The 12,573-nt window shown below is 53.2% G+C and overlaps 1 protein-coding gene across 3 annotated transcripts; it reads left to right on the top strand.

Moving 5' to 3' along the window:
* The first annotated feature begins 2,465 nt into the window (after positions 1-2,465).
* Positions 2,466-11,736, top strand: RAPGEFL1 (Rap guanine nucleotide exchange factor like 1). Of its 3 annotated transcripts, none has more exons than XM_032279765.1 (5): positions 2,466-3,360; positions 6,915-6,993; positions 9,429-9,564; positions 9,796-9,893; positions 11,450-11,736. In XM_032279765.1, exons 1-5 carry the CDS (start codon positions 2,841-2,843, stop codon positions 11,688-11,690), a joined length of 1,074 nt encoding a protein of 357 aa, XP_032135656.1. In that variant the 5' UTR covers positions 2,466-2,840; the 3' UTR covers positions 11,691-11,736. The 3 variants fall into 3 exon arrangements, with proteins under 3 accessions (XP_032135656.1, XP_032135657.1, XP_032135658.1); XM_032279766.1 differs by lacking the exon at positions 11,450-11,736 and adding an exon at positions 10,468-10,668; XM_032279767.1 differs by lacking the exon at positions 11,450-11,736 and having other exon boundaries at positions 9,796-10,057.
* The last annotated feature ends 837 nt before the right edge of the window (positions 11,737-12,573 follow it).

The following is a 12,573-nucleotide window of genomic DNA, read 5'->3' as shown; positions in this document are numbered from 1 at the left end:
GCACCAAAAACTTGGAATTCCAAAGTCAGCTCCCAGCATCTGCAGCCCACTTGGGTTGGACTGGCCCTCTAGGGCAGGGACTTTTCAACCCTGGCCATGTGTGGTCATGTCAGGAGCTTTTAAAAAATACTATATGCCGGCCGGGCACGGTGGCTCACGCCTGTAATCCCAGCACTTTGGGAGGCCGAGGCGGGTGGATCACGAGGTCAAGAGATCAAGACCATCCTGGTCAACACGGTGAAACCCCATCTCTACTAAAAATACAAAAAATTAGCTGGGCATGGTGGCACGTGCCTGTAATCCCAGCTACTCAGGAGGCTGAGGCAGGAGAATTGCCTGAACCCAGGAGGTGGAGGTTGCGGTGAGCCGAGATCGCGCCATTGCACTCCAGCCTGGGTAACAAGAGCGAAACTCCATCTCAAAAAAAAAAAAAAAAAATACTTATAGTATTGCCTTGGCCCTGCTTCAGAAATCTGATTTAATTGGTCTGAGATGTGGCTTGGGTATCAGTCCTTTTTTTTTTTTTTTTTTTAAATACGGAGTCTCACTTTCTCCCAGGCTGCAGTGCAGTGGCACAATACTGGCTCACTGCAACCTCTACCTCTCAGGTTCAAGCTGTCCTTCCACCTCAGCCTCCAGAATAGCTAGGATTACAGGTGTGTGCCACCACACCTGGCTGATTTGTTGTTGTATTTTTAGTAGAGGTGGGGTTTCACCATGTTGATCAGGCTGGTCTTGAACTCCTGACCTCAAGTGATTCGCCTGCCTCAGCTTCCCAAAGTGTTGAGATTATAGGCATGAGGCACCTCGCCCAACCAGCATCAGGATTTCTGAAAAGCTTCCCTGTGATTCCAGTGTGCAGTCAGGGTGAAAACCACTGCCACTCCAGGAGGACCTTGACTTGATGCTGGCTCTCCTCACTGATTCAAAATGTTTAACTTTGTCTCTGCCTGATATCCTTGAGTATTCGGGGGAGTGCTGAGGTCCTGTGCCCCAAGGTTCTAGCTTCCAGAAGTCTCCCAGTCCCTTTTATTTTCAACCCCCCACAGCCTTCACACTCCCCAATTCGCCCTTCCTAACCAACAATTCCCAAATCCTGCCCAGAGAGAAGGTTACCAAGGCAACCGGCTTAATCTGGTAACTGTGGCATGTGCTGGGAGAGAAGCCCTTCCCTCCTCCTCTTCGGTTCATAAAATGCTACCTGGGAGCTCCAAGCGATTCCAGCCACTTTCCCCTTTCAAGCTCGGGGATATTGGGGTGTCCAATAAGGGGAGCACAGAAAGCTGATACTCAAGACTTCTAATACAGCTTCTTAGCCAAAATTGTACACTCTTCTTTTTACTGTTTCCAAATCCACAAACAGATGGGTGTGCAAAGCTTTATTTCTGTGAACACATGCTCTAGCATACATGGGACCAGATATGTACATACATTGATACGTATGTCATACACACCCTGTTCAGTTTTACTACCACTCCCAGCCATCAGCATTCCTGTCCCTGCCTGGTTGGTGCACAGTAAACAGGGGTGGGGCATTGTTCAGGGAGCCTCCATCCATCCAGAACCTGGTGCCACTCCCCCACCTTGTAAGCCTAACCTGGATGTTTTCACACTTAGCATGGGTTTACACTGCACCCCCTTCTTGGACAGTATACCCTTAAGGACAGAACGCTCCTGGCAAAGGCATCAGCAGTAAGGATTACTTGGAGTGCTAATTTGGCACCACTTTGCCCACTCCAGGGCTATGTACCCTTGGGCTCTGTGCTTGATGACAGTCAGCACTTCTGGGGCTTGTCACCTGTCTCCATGGCCCTGCTTCCTTCTGCTGCCAGCTGGGCTCAGGTGCCCCTGTGCTCCTGGTCTCCTCCCCCCTGCCTATTATCTCCTCCTCACCCCAGCTAGACCTGCCACAACCTGCTGCTCCCTGCCTGGCTCCTACCTGCCTGCCAGTACCTGCCCACAGGCTAGGCCCACACTACCTATTGTGCCCTATCAGAGAGGACAGATGGGCACTGCCTCCAGTGCCAATGCTAATTCACCCAAGAGGCCTTCCTTCCCAGCCCTTCTCACAGAAGGAAGATAAAGTCCATCTATTCCTGTGAGTATGGAAAAGGTGCACACTCTTGGGTTCAGCAATCTGTAGGCCTGACTTGGGTACGCAGGTAGGTGAGTCAAGGTGCCCAGGCCACAGACCTGACTCTTTGAAATAATGCTAAGAACCCGGTAATCCCTTGAGCCAAGAATCTTTCTCCATTGGTAAATCTTTGCCTCACCTTTGCCCTTAATTTCTTCTGCTCAGAACCCAAGACCCTTACTGTTTCCCTCGCGGTCAATCCCAGCGCGCGAGTTCAAGCCTCGTGCGGCGCGGGGGCGGGCCCAGGAAGGGCAGGGGCGGGACTGGGCGGGGACTGGAGGAGGGGGCGCGGTCTCGGTTCTGCCACCTTCCCCCCCACCCGGCCAGGAGCGCAGCCGCCGCCGCCGCCGCCGCGTCCTCTCAGCCTTGCGCTCCGCCCGCTGCTTCTGCCGCCGCAGCCCAGCCCGGGAGCGCAGAGCCGGGGGCACCGGCCCCACAGCCTGCCCACTCTTCGGGCCGCGTGCCGGCTACAGCGGCATGGGGGGCTGCTGAGAGCCGGCACTCCTTCCCTCTGGCACCTCCCCCGGCTACTGGCCACTGGACTCTGGCCAGCGAGGCTCGGCACCTCTGGCCCCTAGTCCGGCGCCTGGCACGGCCCTCTACTCTGCTCCTCCAGCTCTGAGCATCGTGTCCCCGCGCCCCCCCCCGCCCGCGCCAGGGACACCTGGGTCCCCCGGCGGCCCCTAGGAGAGGGGCGGGGGGGGGCATGAAGCCGCTGGAGAAATTTCTGAAGAAGCAGACGTCGCAGCTGGCTGGCCGAACGGTGGCGGGAGGTCCCGGCGGGGGTCCGGGGAGCTGCGGCGGGCCTGGAGGGGGTGGGGGACCTGGCGGGGGCGGCGGTCCAGCCGGGGGACCGCGGTCCCTGCAGCGGCGTCAGAGCGTGTCTCGCCTGCTGCTCCCCGCTTTCCTCCGGGAGCCCCCCGCCGAGCCGGGGCTGGAGCCGCCCCCTGAGGAGGAAGGGGGAGAGCCGGCGGGGGTCGCGGAGGAGCTGGGCAGCGGGGGGCCCTGCTGGCTGCAGCTGGAGGAGGTGCCGGGGCCGGGACCGCTCGGGGGAGGGGGGCCCCTGCGCTCCCCTTCCTCCTACTCCTCTGACGAGCTGTCCCCGGGTGAGCCCTTGACTTCGCCACCCTGGGCCCCGCTGGGCGCCCCCGAGCGGCCGGAGCATCTTCTGAACCGGGTTCTGGAGCGACTGGCCGGAGGGGCCACCAGGGACAGCGCCGCCTCAGGTAAGGAGCGGGCGGGCTCGAACACCCGGAGCAGGGGCTGGCCCCAGATCCTCTTCTTTGCCCTTGGAGCATGGGGGTGGCGCCGTTCTGTGGCCTGGGTACAGGATTGAGTGGTCCGCGGAAGCTGGCTAGGGGCCTAACGTAGGCACAGACCCTCCTGCGGAAGAGGGGGCAGTACCCACCTTCCTCCCTGCAGCAGCCTCACCCCCGGCTGGAGAAGCAGCTGAGCCTCTTCCTCTCCTTCAGCCACCCTTCCTTTCCCCTGGGCATTGCAGCCATTGACTTCCATGGGTCCCTAATGTTGAATACCTCCTCCTGTGGGCCTAGATTAGGGCCTGATACATTAAGATGGAAGCTGCCCAGCACAGCCATGCCACCCACCAGAGGTGCTTGAGCTCTGAAAACCCCGGGGTCCCTGACTGTTCAGAGGCCTGCACAGCGCAGGCTGACCCACCCAGAGCGGGGGCTGTTTCAGACAGGAACAGGCCCTGCCTTTTATGCATCAGCAAAGGGATGCGTTGTCCTTAGCAGTTTGGCGGTGGGGGGGGAGGATAGCGTTCTCCTTGGGGGTGGACTCAGAAGGTGTCTGGAAGGGGAGATGTGGCTGGGCTGGCATCAGGGCCCTGCAGCACCCAGGGTGCTTGAGTGCCTCCAGCTCCCACCCTTCCCTTCCCGTGGCAGTGGCAGACCTCAGCACACAGCCTCTTTTTTTTTTTTTTTTTTGAGATGGAGTCACCCTGTCAGCCAGGCTGGAGTGCAGTGGCAGAATCTCAGCTCACTGCAACTTCTGCCACCTGGTTTCAAGCGATTCTCCTGCCTCAGCCTCCAGAGTGGCTGGGATTACATGCACCTGCCACTGTGCCTGGCTAGTTTTTGTAATTTTAGTAGAGATGGTGTTTCACCATCTTGGCCAGGCTGGTCTTGAACTCCTGACCTCAAGATCCACCCGCCTTGGCATCCCAAGCGCTGGGATTACAGGCGTGAGCCACCGTGCCCAGCATACAGCCTCTTTAAAACATAATCACCACACCCTGAGAAACTTCTTCCCTAAGTGATGATACTATTTCACCACTCCCTTTCAGCAACCCTACTAAGGGGCCTTTGAGGAAACTGAGGCCTCAAATGGCTGGTTGGTGGCTGAGGTAGAAGACCCAGGGGTCTTTGGGTCTACCTCTAGGCATTGCAGAAAGCCCAGGAGAGTCTGAGGTTTGGGAGCCCCGGCTGAGACCCTAATGCTGAGAGCTTTCACACTCGCTCTCAGCCCTCTGCAGGGAACCCTAACCTAGATGTGTGGAGCGGGGCTCCACTCTCCTAAATCCTTCACAAGACCTGGGTCCTCTCCTTTGGCTCAGGCTGTAGTTGCCCTGAGGAGCTGACACCTTTTGGATTTAATTAGAAAAATATCAGACACACACAGCTCTCCTAACCATAACTTCACGCCTACACCACACACCCTGTGTCTCTATGACACATTCCCTAGGGAGGCTGTACGTTGGCCCAGAGCCTGCCTTGGAAAAGACAGATGCCCAACTGTGGCCCCATATCAGCATCTCCCCCACTCTGTCCCCGTCTTACTCTTCCTTTGCTCCAGCTTAGAAATCCTGTGAGATAAAGTCTATGAAGGATGTCAGGCCTCTTGATTCCTCGTCCCCTTCCCTGAAGCTGGGGGTCAGAGCTGGGGGCTGTCTGACTCACTGTAAGAACACAGTAAGGAGCTGGGCGCGGTGGCTCATGCCTATAATCCCAGCTTTTTGGGAGGCTGAGGCGGGCGGATCACAACGTCAGTAGTTCAAGATCAGCCTGACCAACATAGTGAAACCCCGTCTCTAAAAAAAAACAAAAAACAGCCGGGCATGGTGGCTCAAGCCTGTAATCCCAGCACTTTGGGAGGCCGAGGCGGGTGGATCACGAGGTCAAGAGATCGAGACCATTCTGGTCAACATGGTGAAACCCCGTCTCTACTAAAAATACAAAAAATTAGCTGGGCATGGTGGCACGTGCCTGTAATCCCAGCTACTCAGGAGGCTGAGGCAGGAGAATTTCCTGAACCCAGGAGGCGGAGGTTGCGGTGAGCCGAGATCGCGCCATTGCACTCCAGCCTGGGTAACATGAGTGAAACTCCGTCTCAACAAAAAAAAACAAAACAAAAAAACAAAACAAAACAAAAAAAACAGCAAGGTAGCTGGGCAGGGAGGAAAAGGGAGAAACTGTCTTTCCCCTTTTACAGGGGCCTGGTGCCACATATTCTGCTCAGTCTCCCCTCGGGTAAGGCTCCTGAAATGTCACCCATGTTATCTGGCAGGCTGGATTCCCAGAGTAACTGGTTTGGGAAATTCCAAACCAGTCCCAGGGTGAAGGAGAATCAGCTTAACCTGCCACTCTGATGTTCTCCAATAAAACCAATGTTCTCAAGTCATCCTGGTCTCCTCCCAGGGTGTGTGGGAGGAGAGAGCTTACAGAAGTTACTCTAAACCTAGCCAAAGCCTCTCTAACATCCAAGCGGCCCCCTCTGACCACTAGGCTTTCCCCAACACTCTGCTTGCCTCAGGCATATTGAGAAAATGACAGAAGACTCAGAATTATGGGTTCTTATTCCAACCTCAGGCAAGTCCCTCCCAGCTCTGGGCCTCAGTTTCTCATTTGTGAAATGAAATTGTTGAAGTAAATTACCTCGTGTGGGTTTTCCTCCTCCACCTTCATGGCTAGAACTGACCACAGGGGATGGTGAACCAAGGGCCTTCAGAAGCCTTGGTTTTGTCCTGGGACAGTGCCTGGGGACCTGGCCCTAACCTGTCCTGGTGAGGACACCTGGCTCCCTCCCTGCACCTTGCCTGTGTGTGCCAGGAAGCCCTGCCCCACCCCAGGGCTGGCTGCAAGTCAGGGCGACCTTGTACCCGGCTGACTGGCTAAGCCAGGCCCAGACGGGGGTGTGGAGGGGAAAGGGGTGGTGAGAGGAGCCACTCCTCTTCACCATTTTCCTTCATTAACCCTTCTGTCTCTGGGCACCCAAAGGACACAAGATTTCTGTATAAAAGTTCTGAGATCAAAGCGATGGCGTCTTTCCCTCTCCCTTTTAATCAGGCTGGCTCTCACCTCTCTAGTTAGAACTCAGAGCTGTTAGGTAGGAGATGGGGAGGGGAAGAGGAGCACACACACACACACTCCCCTCACTGATGCTGACCTCTGTGTTTGGAAATACTCTTTGTTTAGAGATCCTTCTGTGGGCTGCTTTTTTCAGGCAAAACTCAAACTTGATGTGTTATCTGACCAACTTCCCACACACACTGAAGAGAAGTGCACGTGGCCATCAAAGGCACGCCCCCCCCATTCCCTTCAGCTGCCTTGGCAGCTGCCAACCCCACCCCCGCAGCGGCTGCCCAGAACCTTTACACATGTGTGTGTGTGCGTATGCAGAGCATGACGGGGCAGGTGGCTGGGGCTCCGGCCTGGCTAAAGAGAACTTGCCCTCAGGGGCAAGAGAGGGAGGCACTGCATTTCCAGTTTCGTTCTGGAAATGCCCTCCTGACATGCTTGGTGCCCACCGATCTTTACAGATATCCTGCTGGATGACATTGTCCTTACGCATTCTCTCTTCCTCCCGACGGAGAAATTTCTGCAGGAGCTACACCAGTAATATCCTTTTGTGGAGTTTGTAAAGGGAGAGGTCAGAGGGAGCCGCTCCCTCCATCACACATGCAATGTCAGAGCCTAAACTCTCCCCTAGAAAACATACCTGGGGCCGGGCGAGGTGGCTCACACCTGTAATCCCAGCACTTTGGGAGGCTGAGGCAGGCAGATCACCTGAGGTCAGGAGTTCGAGATCAGCCTGACCAACATGGCAAAACACTTTCTCTACTAAAAGAAAAATTAGCCAGGAGTGGTGGCACACACCTGTATTCCCAGCTACTCAGGAGGCTGAGACAGGAGAATCACTTGAACCTGGGAGGCGGAAGTTGCAGTGAGCCGAGATCGTGCCACTGCCCTCTAGCCTGGGCAACAGAGTGAGACTCTGTCTCAAAAAAAAAAATTAAAAAATTAAAAAATCTGGGTTTCACTCCCAGCTTTTCTACTCAACAGCTGTGTAACCTGGGCAGATTACCTAACCTCTTGGGGCCTCAGTTTCCTCTTCTGTAAAATAGAGGTAAATAGTACCTGTCCTGCCTACCTATGAGCTGCTATGAAGATCAGTCTGATAGCAGATGTAGGAGTGCTTTGGAGGCTGCAGAGCCCTGTACAAATGAAAGGTGTTATTTATTTATTTATTTTGAGATGAAGTCTTGCTCTGTCACCCAGGCTGGAGTGCAGTTGTGTGTTCTTGGCTCACTGAAACCTCTGCCTCCAGGGTTCAAGCGATTCTCCTGCCTCAGCCTCCCCAGGAATTGGGGACTACAGGCGTGTGCCACCAGACCTGGCTACTTTTTGTATTTTTTGGTGGAGCCAGGGTTTTGCCATGTTGCCCAGGCTGGTCTTGAACTCCTGACCTCAAGTGATCCGCCCACCTTAGCTTCCCAGAGTGCTGGGATTATAGGCGTCAGCCACTGCACCCACACAAGGTGTTATTATTCTACTAAGGGGGGCCTCTATCCCCACTGAATTATTGCTCCAAAACATCTGGTTGCCCAGTGAGCTATAATGGGTCTGATGTAAACATCAGGTCATGGCTGTGCTTCAGTGGGGTCTGCTAGAGAGGAGCCACTGGATGGGCTATTCATAGCGTCTCATAAGCATGGGCCTCTCATGGAGTTATTCTAGGACCTAATTGTAAATGTCAGACCTCTGAGTAGAATGTCACAGGCTCTTGGCCAGGTGTGGTGGCTCATGCCTGTAATCCCAGCACTTTCAGAGGCTGAGGCAGGTGGATCACTTGAGGGCAGGAGTTCGAGATCAGCCTGGCCAACAAAGTGAAACTCTGTCTCTATTAAAATACAAAAATTAGCCAGGCATGGTGGCGGGCACTTGTAATCTCAGCTACCCTGGAGGCTGAGGTAGGAGAATTGCCTGAACTCAGGAGGCAGTGGTTGCAGTGAGCTCAGATTGTGCCACTGCACTCCAGCCTGGGTGACAGAGCGAGATTCCATCTCAAATAAATAAATAAATAAAGTCACAGGCTCTCTTAGAAACATCAGGCCTTCCAGTGAGGTATAGTCAGGTTTGTGGTAAGCACCATTGGCCTTTATTAGGTGCACTGTGAGCTCCAGGCCCTGGGCTGGACAGGGGTTGGATGGGTCTGGGCAGGGTATCCTCAAGTGAAAATCTAACCTGTCTAACCTGCAGGAGCTGGATGTGGTCAAGTGGGTGCCATCACTACCTACTTTAAGCAAAAACCTGCCCTGGGGCATGAGGAGGTCTTGGCCCCTGAAACTCCTTTCTCTCTGGCCCCAAGTCTAGCAATTTAGCCTCCCATCTTTTTTTTTTTTTTTGAGATGGAGTTTCACTCTTATTGCCCAGGCAGGAGTGCAATGGCCTAACCTTGGCTGGGTTCAAGTGATTCTTCTGCCTCAGCCTCCTGAGTAGCTGGGATTACAGGCATCCGCCATCACGTCCAGCTATTTTTTTGTATTTTTAGTAGAGATGGGGTTTAACCATGTTGGCCAGGCTGGTCTTGAACTCCTAACCTCAGGCGATCCGCCCATCTCAGCCTCCCAAAGTGCAGAGATTACAGGCACGAACCCCCATACCAGGTGTTTCTTTCTTTCTTTTTTTTTTTTTTTTTTTTAGAGATAGAGTTTTCCTCTGTTGTCCAGGCTGGAGTGCAATGGCGCGATATCTGCTCACTGCAACCTCTGCCTCCTGGGTTCAAGCCATTCTTGTGCCTTAGCCTCCCAAGTAGCTAGGATTACAGGCATGTACTACCATGCCCGGTTAATTTTTGTACTTTTAGTAGAGATGGGGTTTCACCGTGTTGGCCAAACTGGTCTCAACCTCCTAACCTCAGGTTATCTGCCCACCGCAGCCTCCCAAAGTGCTGGGATTATAGGTGTGAGCCACTGCACGTGGCCTAGCCTCCCATCTTTCTCCTCAGTTCCTCAGGTCTGCTTGCCTAGGGGTTTTTCTTAACTTAAGGTCAGCTTTGTTCGTGCAGGAGGCATGGAGGGTCCTGAGGGGCTGGGCCAGAAGCAGGCCTGTCTAGCCATGCTTCTCCATTTCTTGGACACCTACCAGGGACTGCTTCAAGAGGAAGAGGGAGCCGGCCACATCATCAAGGTGGGCCTCGGGGAAGAGAAGGTGGATAAACGGGCTATCAGGTCTAGAAGGGGGCCCCTGTGAAGGAGCCATACTTTTGATGCTGGGCACGTGGAAGGAAGAGATGCCAGGGGGCCTTAGGTTATATGGCTCTTCTGTGCTCAAAGGCATGGAGACCTTGTCTGGCCCCGGCAGAGAGTAGCCCTTGGGATGAGACCCCTTCCTTCACCTTCTTTGTCCTCCTCTCTCTAGGATCTATACCTGCTAATTATGAAGGACGAGTCCCTTTACCAGGGCCTCCGAGAGGACACTCTGAGGCTGCACCAGCTGGTGGAGACAGTGGAACTAAAGTGAGGGGGAATGGGGCAAGGGCGGGAACAGAAAAGAGATCCCCTGTGTTCCTCTATTACAGAGGTTGCCTCTGGCCTATGGGCTCCAATATGGATTTGTTTGTCTTGAGACAGAGTCTCACTCTGTCACCCAGGCTGGAGAGCAGTGGTGTAGTCTTGGCTCACTGCAACCTCCACCTCTTGGGTTCAAGTGATTCTTGTACCTCAGCCTCCGGAGTAGCTGGGATTATAGCGTGTGCCATGCCCAGCTAACTTTTGTAATTTTAGTAGCGATGAGTTTCACCATGTTGGCCAGGCTGGTCTCAAACTCCTGGCCTCAGGTGATCTGCCTGCCTCAGCCTCCCAAAGTGCTGGGATTACAGGTGTGAGCCACTGTGCCCAGCTTCCAATACGGTTTTATTTCAGCTCCTTTCTCTCACTGGAGGTGGCACAAAGCACTGTCTCCAGTTACTTTTTTTTTGTTGTTCATTCTCCCTCTACATTGTCCAATAATCCAGTGGTGTACTGGTAAACATTTAACAACCAGTGCTGCAGAAGAAAAAGCCTGATTTGTAGCTTTTGCTGATTCCTACAGTGTAAACTCTGTCACCATGGCTGATTTCAAGCTACCAACACTGAAGGAGGAGTTGGGAAGAGACGTGCAGCACAGGCCGTTATGTAGTATCTCCACCATAGTAGATGTGGTAAAAGGTAGTGAAACGGCTGGGCAAGGTGGCGCATGCCTGTAATCCCAGCACTTTGGGAGGCCGAGGCGGGTGGATCACGAGGTCAAGAGATCAAGACCATCCTGGCTAACATGGTGAAACCCCGTCTCTACTAAAAATACAAAAATTAGTTGGGCATGGTGGCGTGCATCTGTAGTCCCAGCTACTTGGGAGGCTGAGGCAGGAGAATTGCTTGAACCTAGGAGGTGGAGGTTTCAGTGAGCCAAGATTGCGCCACTGCATGCCTGGGCAACAGAGTGAGACTGTGTCTCCCAAAAAAAAAAAAAAAATAGTGAAACAGGAAGGAAATTACCTTTTTTGTAGTAACTTATTTGAGTATACGTTTTACATATTATTTGTTAATTTTATTATTTTTTATTAGAGACAGGGTTTCATTATGTTGATCAGGCTGGGCTCAAGCAATCCTCCCACCTCAGCTTTCCAAAGTGTTGGGATTCTAGGTGTGAGCCACCACACCTGGCCTGACTATAAGCTTATAAAACATATATATTTATTTATATTTTAATGGCTCTTTAAAAACCAGTTGGCAAAATTCCCCAGAACTTAACAATCTGCTCTTGTGAGCCAGTGTAAACTAGCTTCAGGACACCATTGCATTCATCTCTCCGTCTGTCCATCCCTCTATCCATCCATCCATCCATCCATCTATCCATCCATCCATCCATCCATCCATCCATCCATCCATCCATCTATCCATCCATCCATCCATCTATCCATCCATCCATCCTGCCCTTTTAGTTTCTCTCTTCTCCCTCCCCACCACCACAACCCTAATGGAGGCCTCAGCTTGTGGTCTGGCATCCTTCTCTCCCTTCTCTGTGCTGACACTAGAGAGATCTTTCATGCTCCTATTCCAAAGGCATCCCTGCTCCCCATGCTTCTAAGAGAAAGTGAAACATCCCAGCATTCAACACCCTTCCCTTTCTGCCTTCTGCTGTTTCTTCCCGTCTTATCTCCCACATCCCGTTCTGACACCGCAACTCCTGCACTCTCCAACTTCCCACAGTCAGTTATATTGTCCACCCCAGAATGCCCTTCTCCTACCCCCTTCTCTTTTTGTTCTTTTTTTTGAGACAGAGTGTCGCCCTGTCACCCAGGGTGTAGTATAGTGGCACAATTTTGGCTCACTGCAATCTCCACCTCCCAGGTTCAAACAATTTTGGATTCTTGTGTCTCAGCCTCTCAAGTAGCTGGGATTACAGGTGCACACCACCATGCCCAGCTAATTTTTGTATTTTTAGTAGAGATGGGGTTTTGCCATGTTGGCCAGGCTGGTCTTGAACTCCTGGCCTCAAGTGATCAGCCCACTTCGGCCTCCCAAATTGCTGGGATTACAGGTGTGAGCCACTGCACCTGGCCTCCACCCTCTTCTCTTCCTGCTCTCCTCCAAAGCCCAGTCAAATGCCATCTTCTCAGTGAAAACTTCCCAGATCCTTTTAGGAATGGCTTTCTCCTTCCCCCGCATCAGCACAACTCTCCTGGTACGTTTGTTACATCACCAACACCTCTTGCCTGGTGTTAAAAGTAGCTGTGTGCCCGTCTGTCTCCTTCCCAGACCGTGAAGTTCTTGTCAGCAAATTCAGCAAACAACTAACTGATGATCAACTACCTACCATGTGCCAAGCAGTGTGCTAGGCCCTGGAGGATGAAAAAAATATTCAGTAAGGACCAAATTCCTGGCTGGGCATGGTGGCTCATGCCTGTAATCCCAGCACTTTGGGAGGCCAAAGCAGGCAGATCATGAGGTCAGCAGTTCGAGACCAGCCTGTCCAACATGGCGAAACTCCATCTCTACTAAAAACTTAGCCGGTCATGGTGGTGGGTGCCTGTCATCTCAGCTATCTGGGAGGCTAAGGCAGGAGAATCGCTTGAACCTGGGAGGTGGAGGTCGTAGTGAGCAGAGATCATGCCACTGCACTCCAGCCTGGACGACAGAGCAAGACTCCATCTCAAAA

This window comes from Sapajus apella, unplaced genomic scaffold, assembly GCF_009761245.1.
Source record: "Sapajus apella isolate SASKATOON/1434 unplaced genomic scaffold, GSC_monkey_1.0 scaffold12, whole genome shotgun sequence".
NCBI classification, from domain to species: domain Eukaryota; kingdom Metazoa; phylum Chordata; class Mammalia; order Primates; family Cebidae; genus Sapajus; species Sapajus apella.
Note: the sequence above shows the minus strand (reverse complement) of the source record. Positions and strands in the feature narration are given on the sequence as shown.

Excerpts from the sequence above, each read along its gene's own strand:
- RAPGEFL1 (XM_032279765.1), top strand. The coding sequence starts at position 2,841 with ATGAAGCCGCTGGAGAAATTTCTGAAGAAGCAGACGTCGCAGCTGGCT. Across the intron at positions 6,994-9,428 it reads CTGCAGGAGCTACACCAGTA|CTTTGTTCGTGCAGGAGGCA; the intron begins ATATCCTTTTGT and ends ACTTAAGGTCAG. Across the intron at positions 9,894-11,449 it reads GTGGAGACAGTGGAACTAAA|AGAGATCTTTCATGCTCCTA; the intron begins GTGAGGGGGAAT and ends TGCTGACACTAG.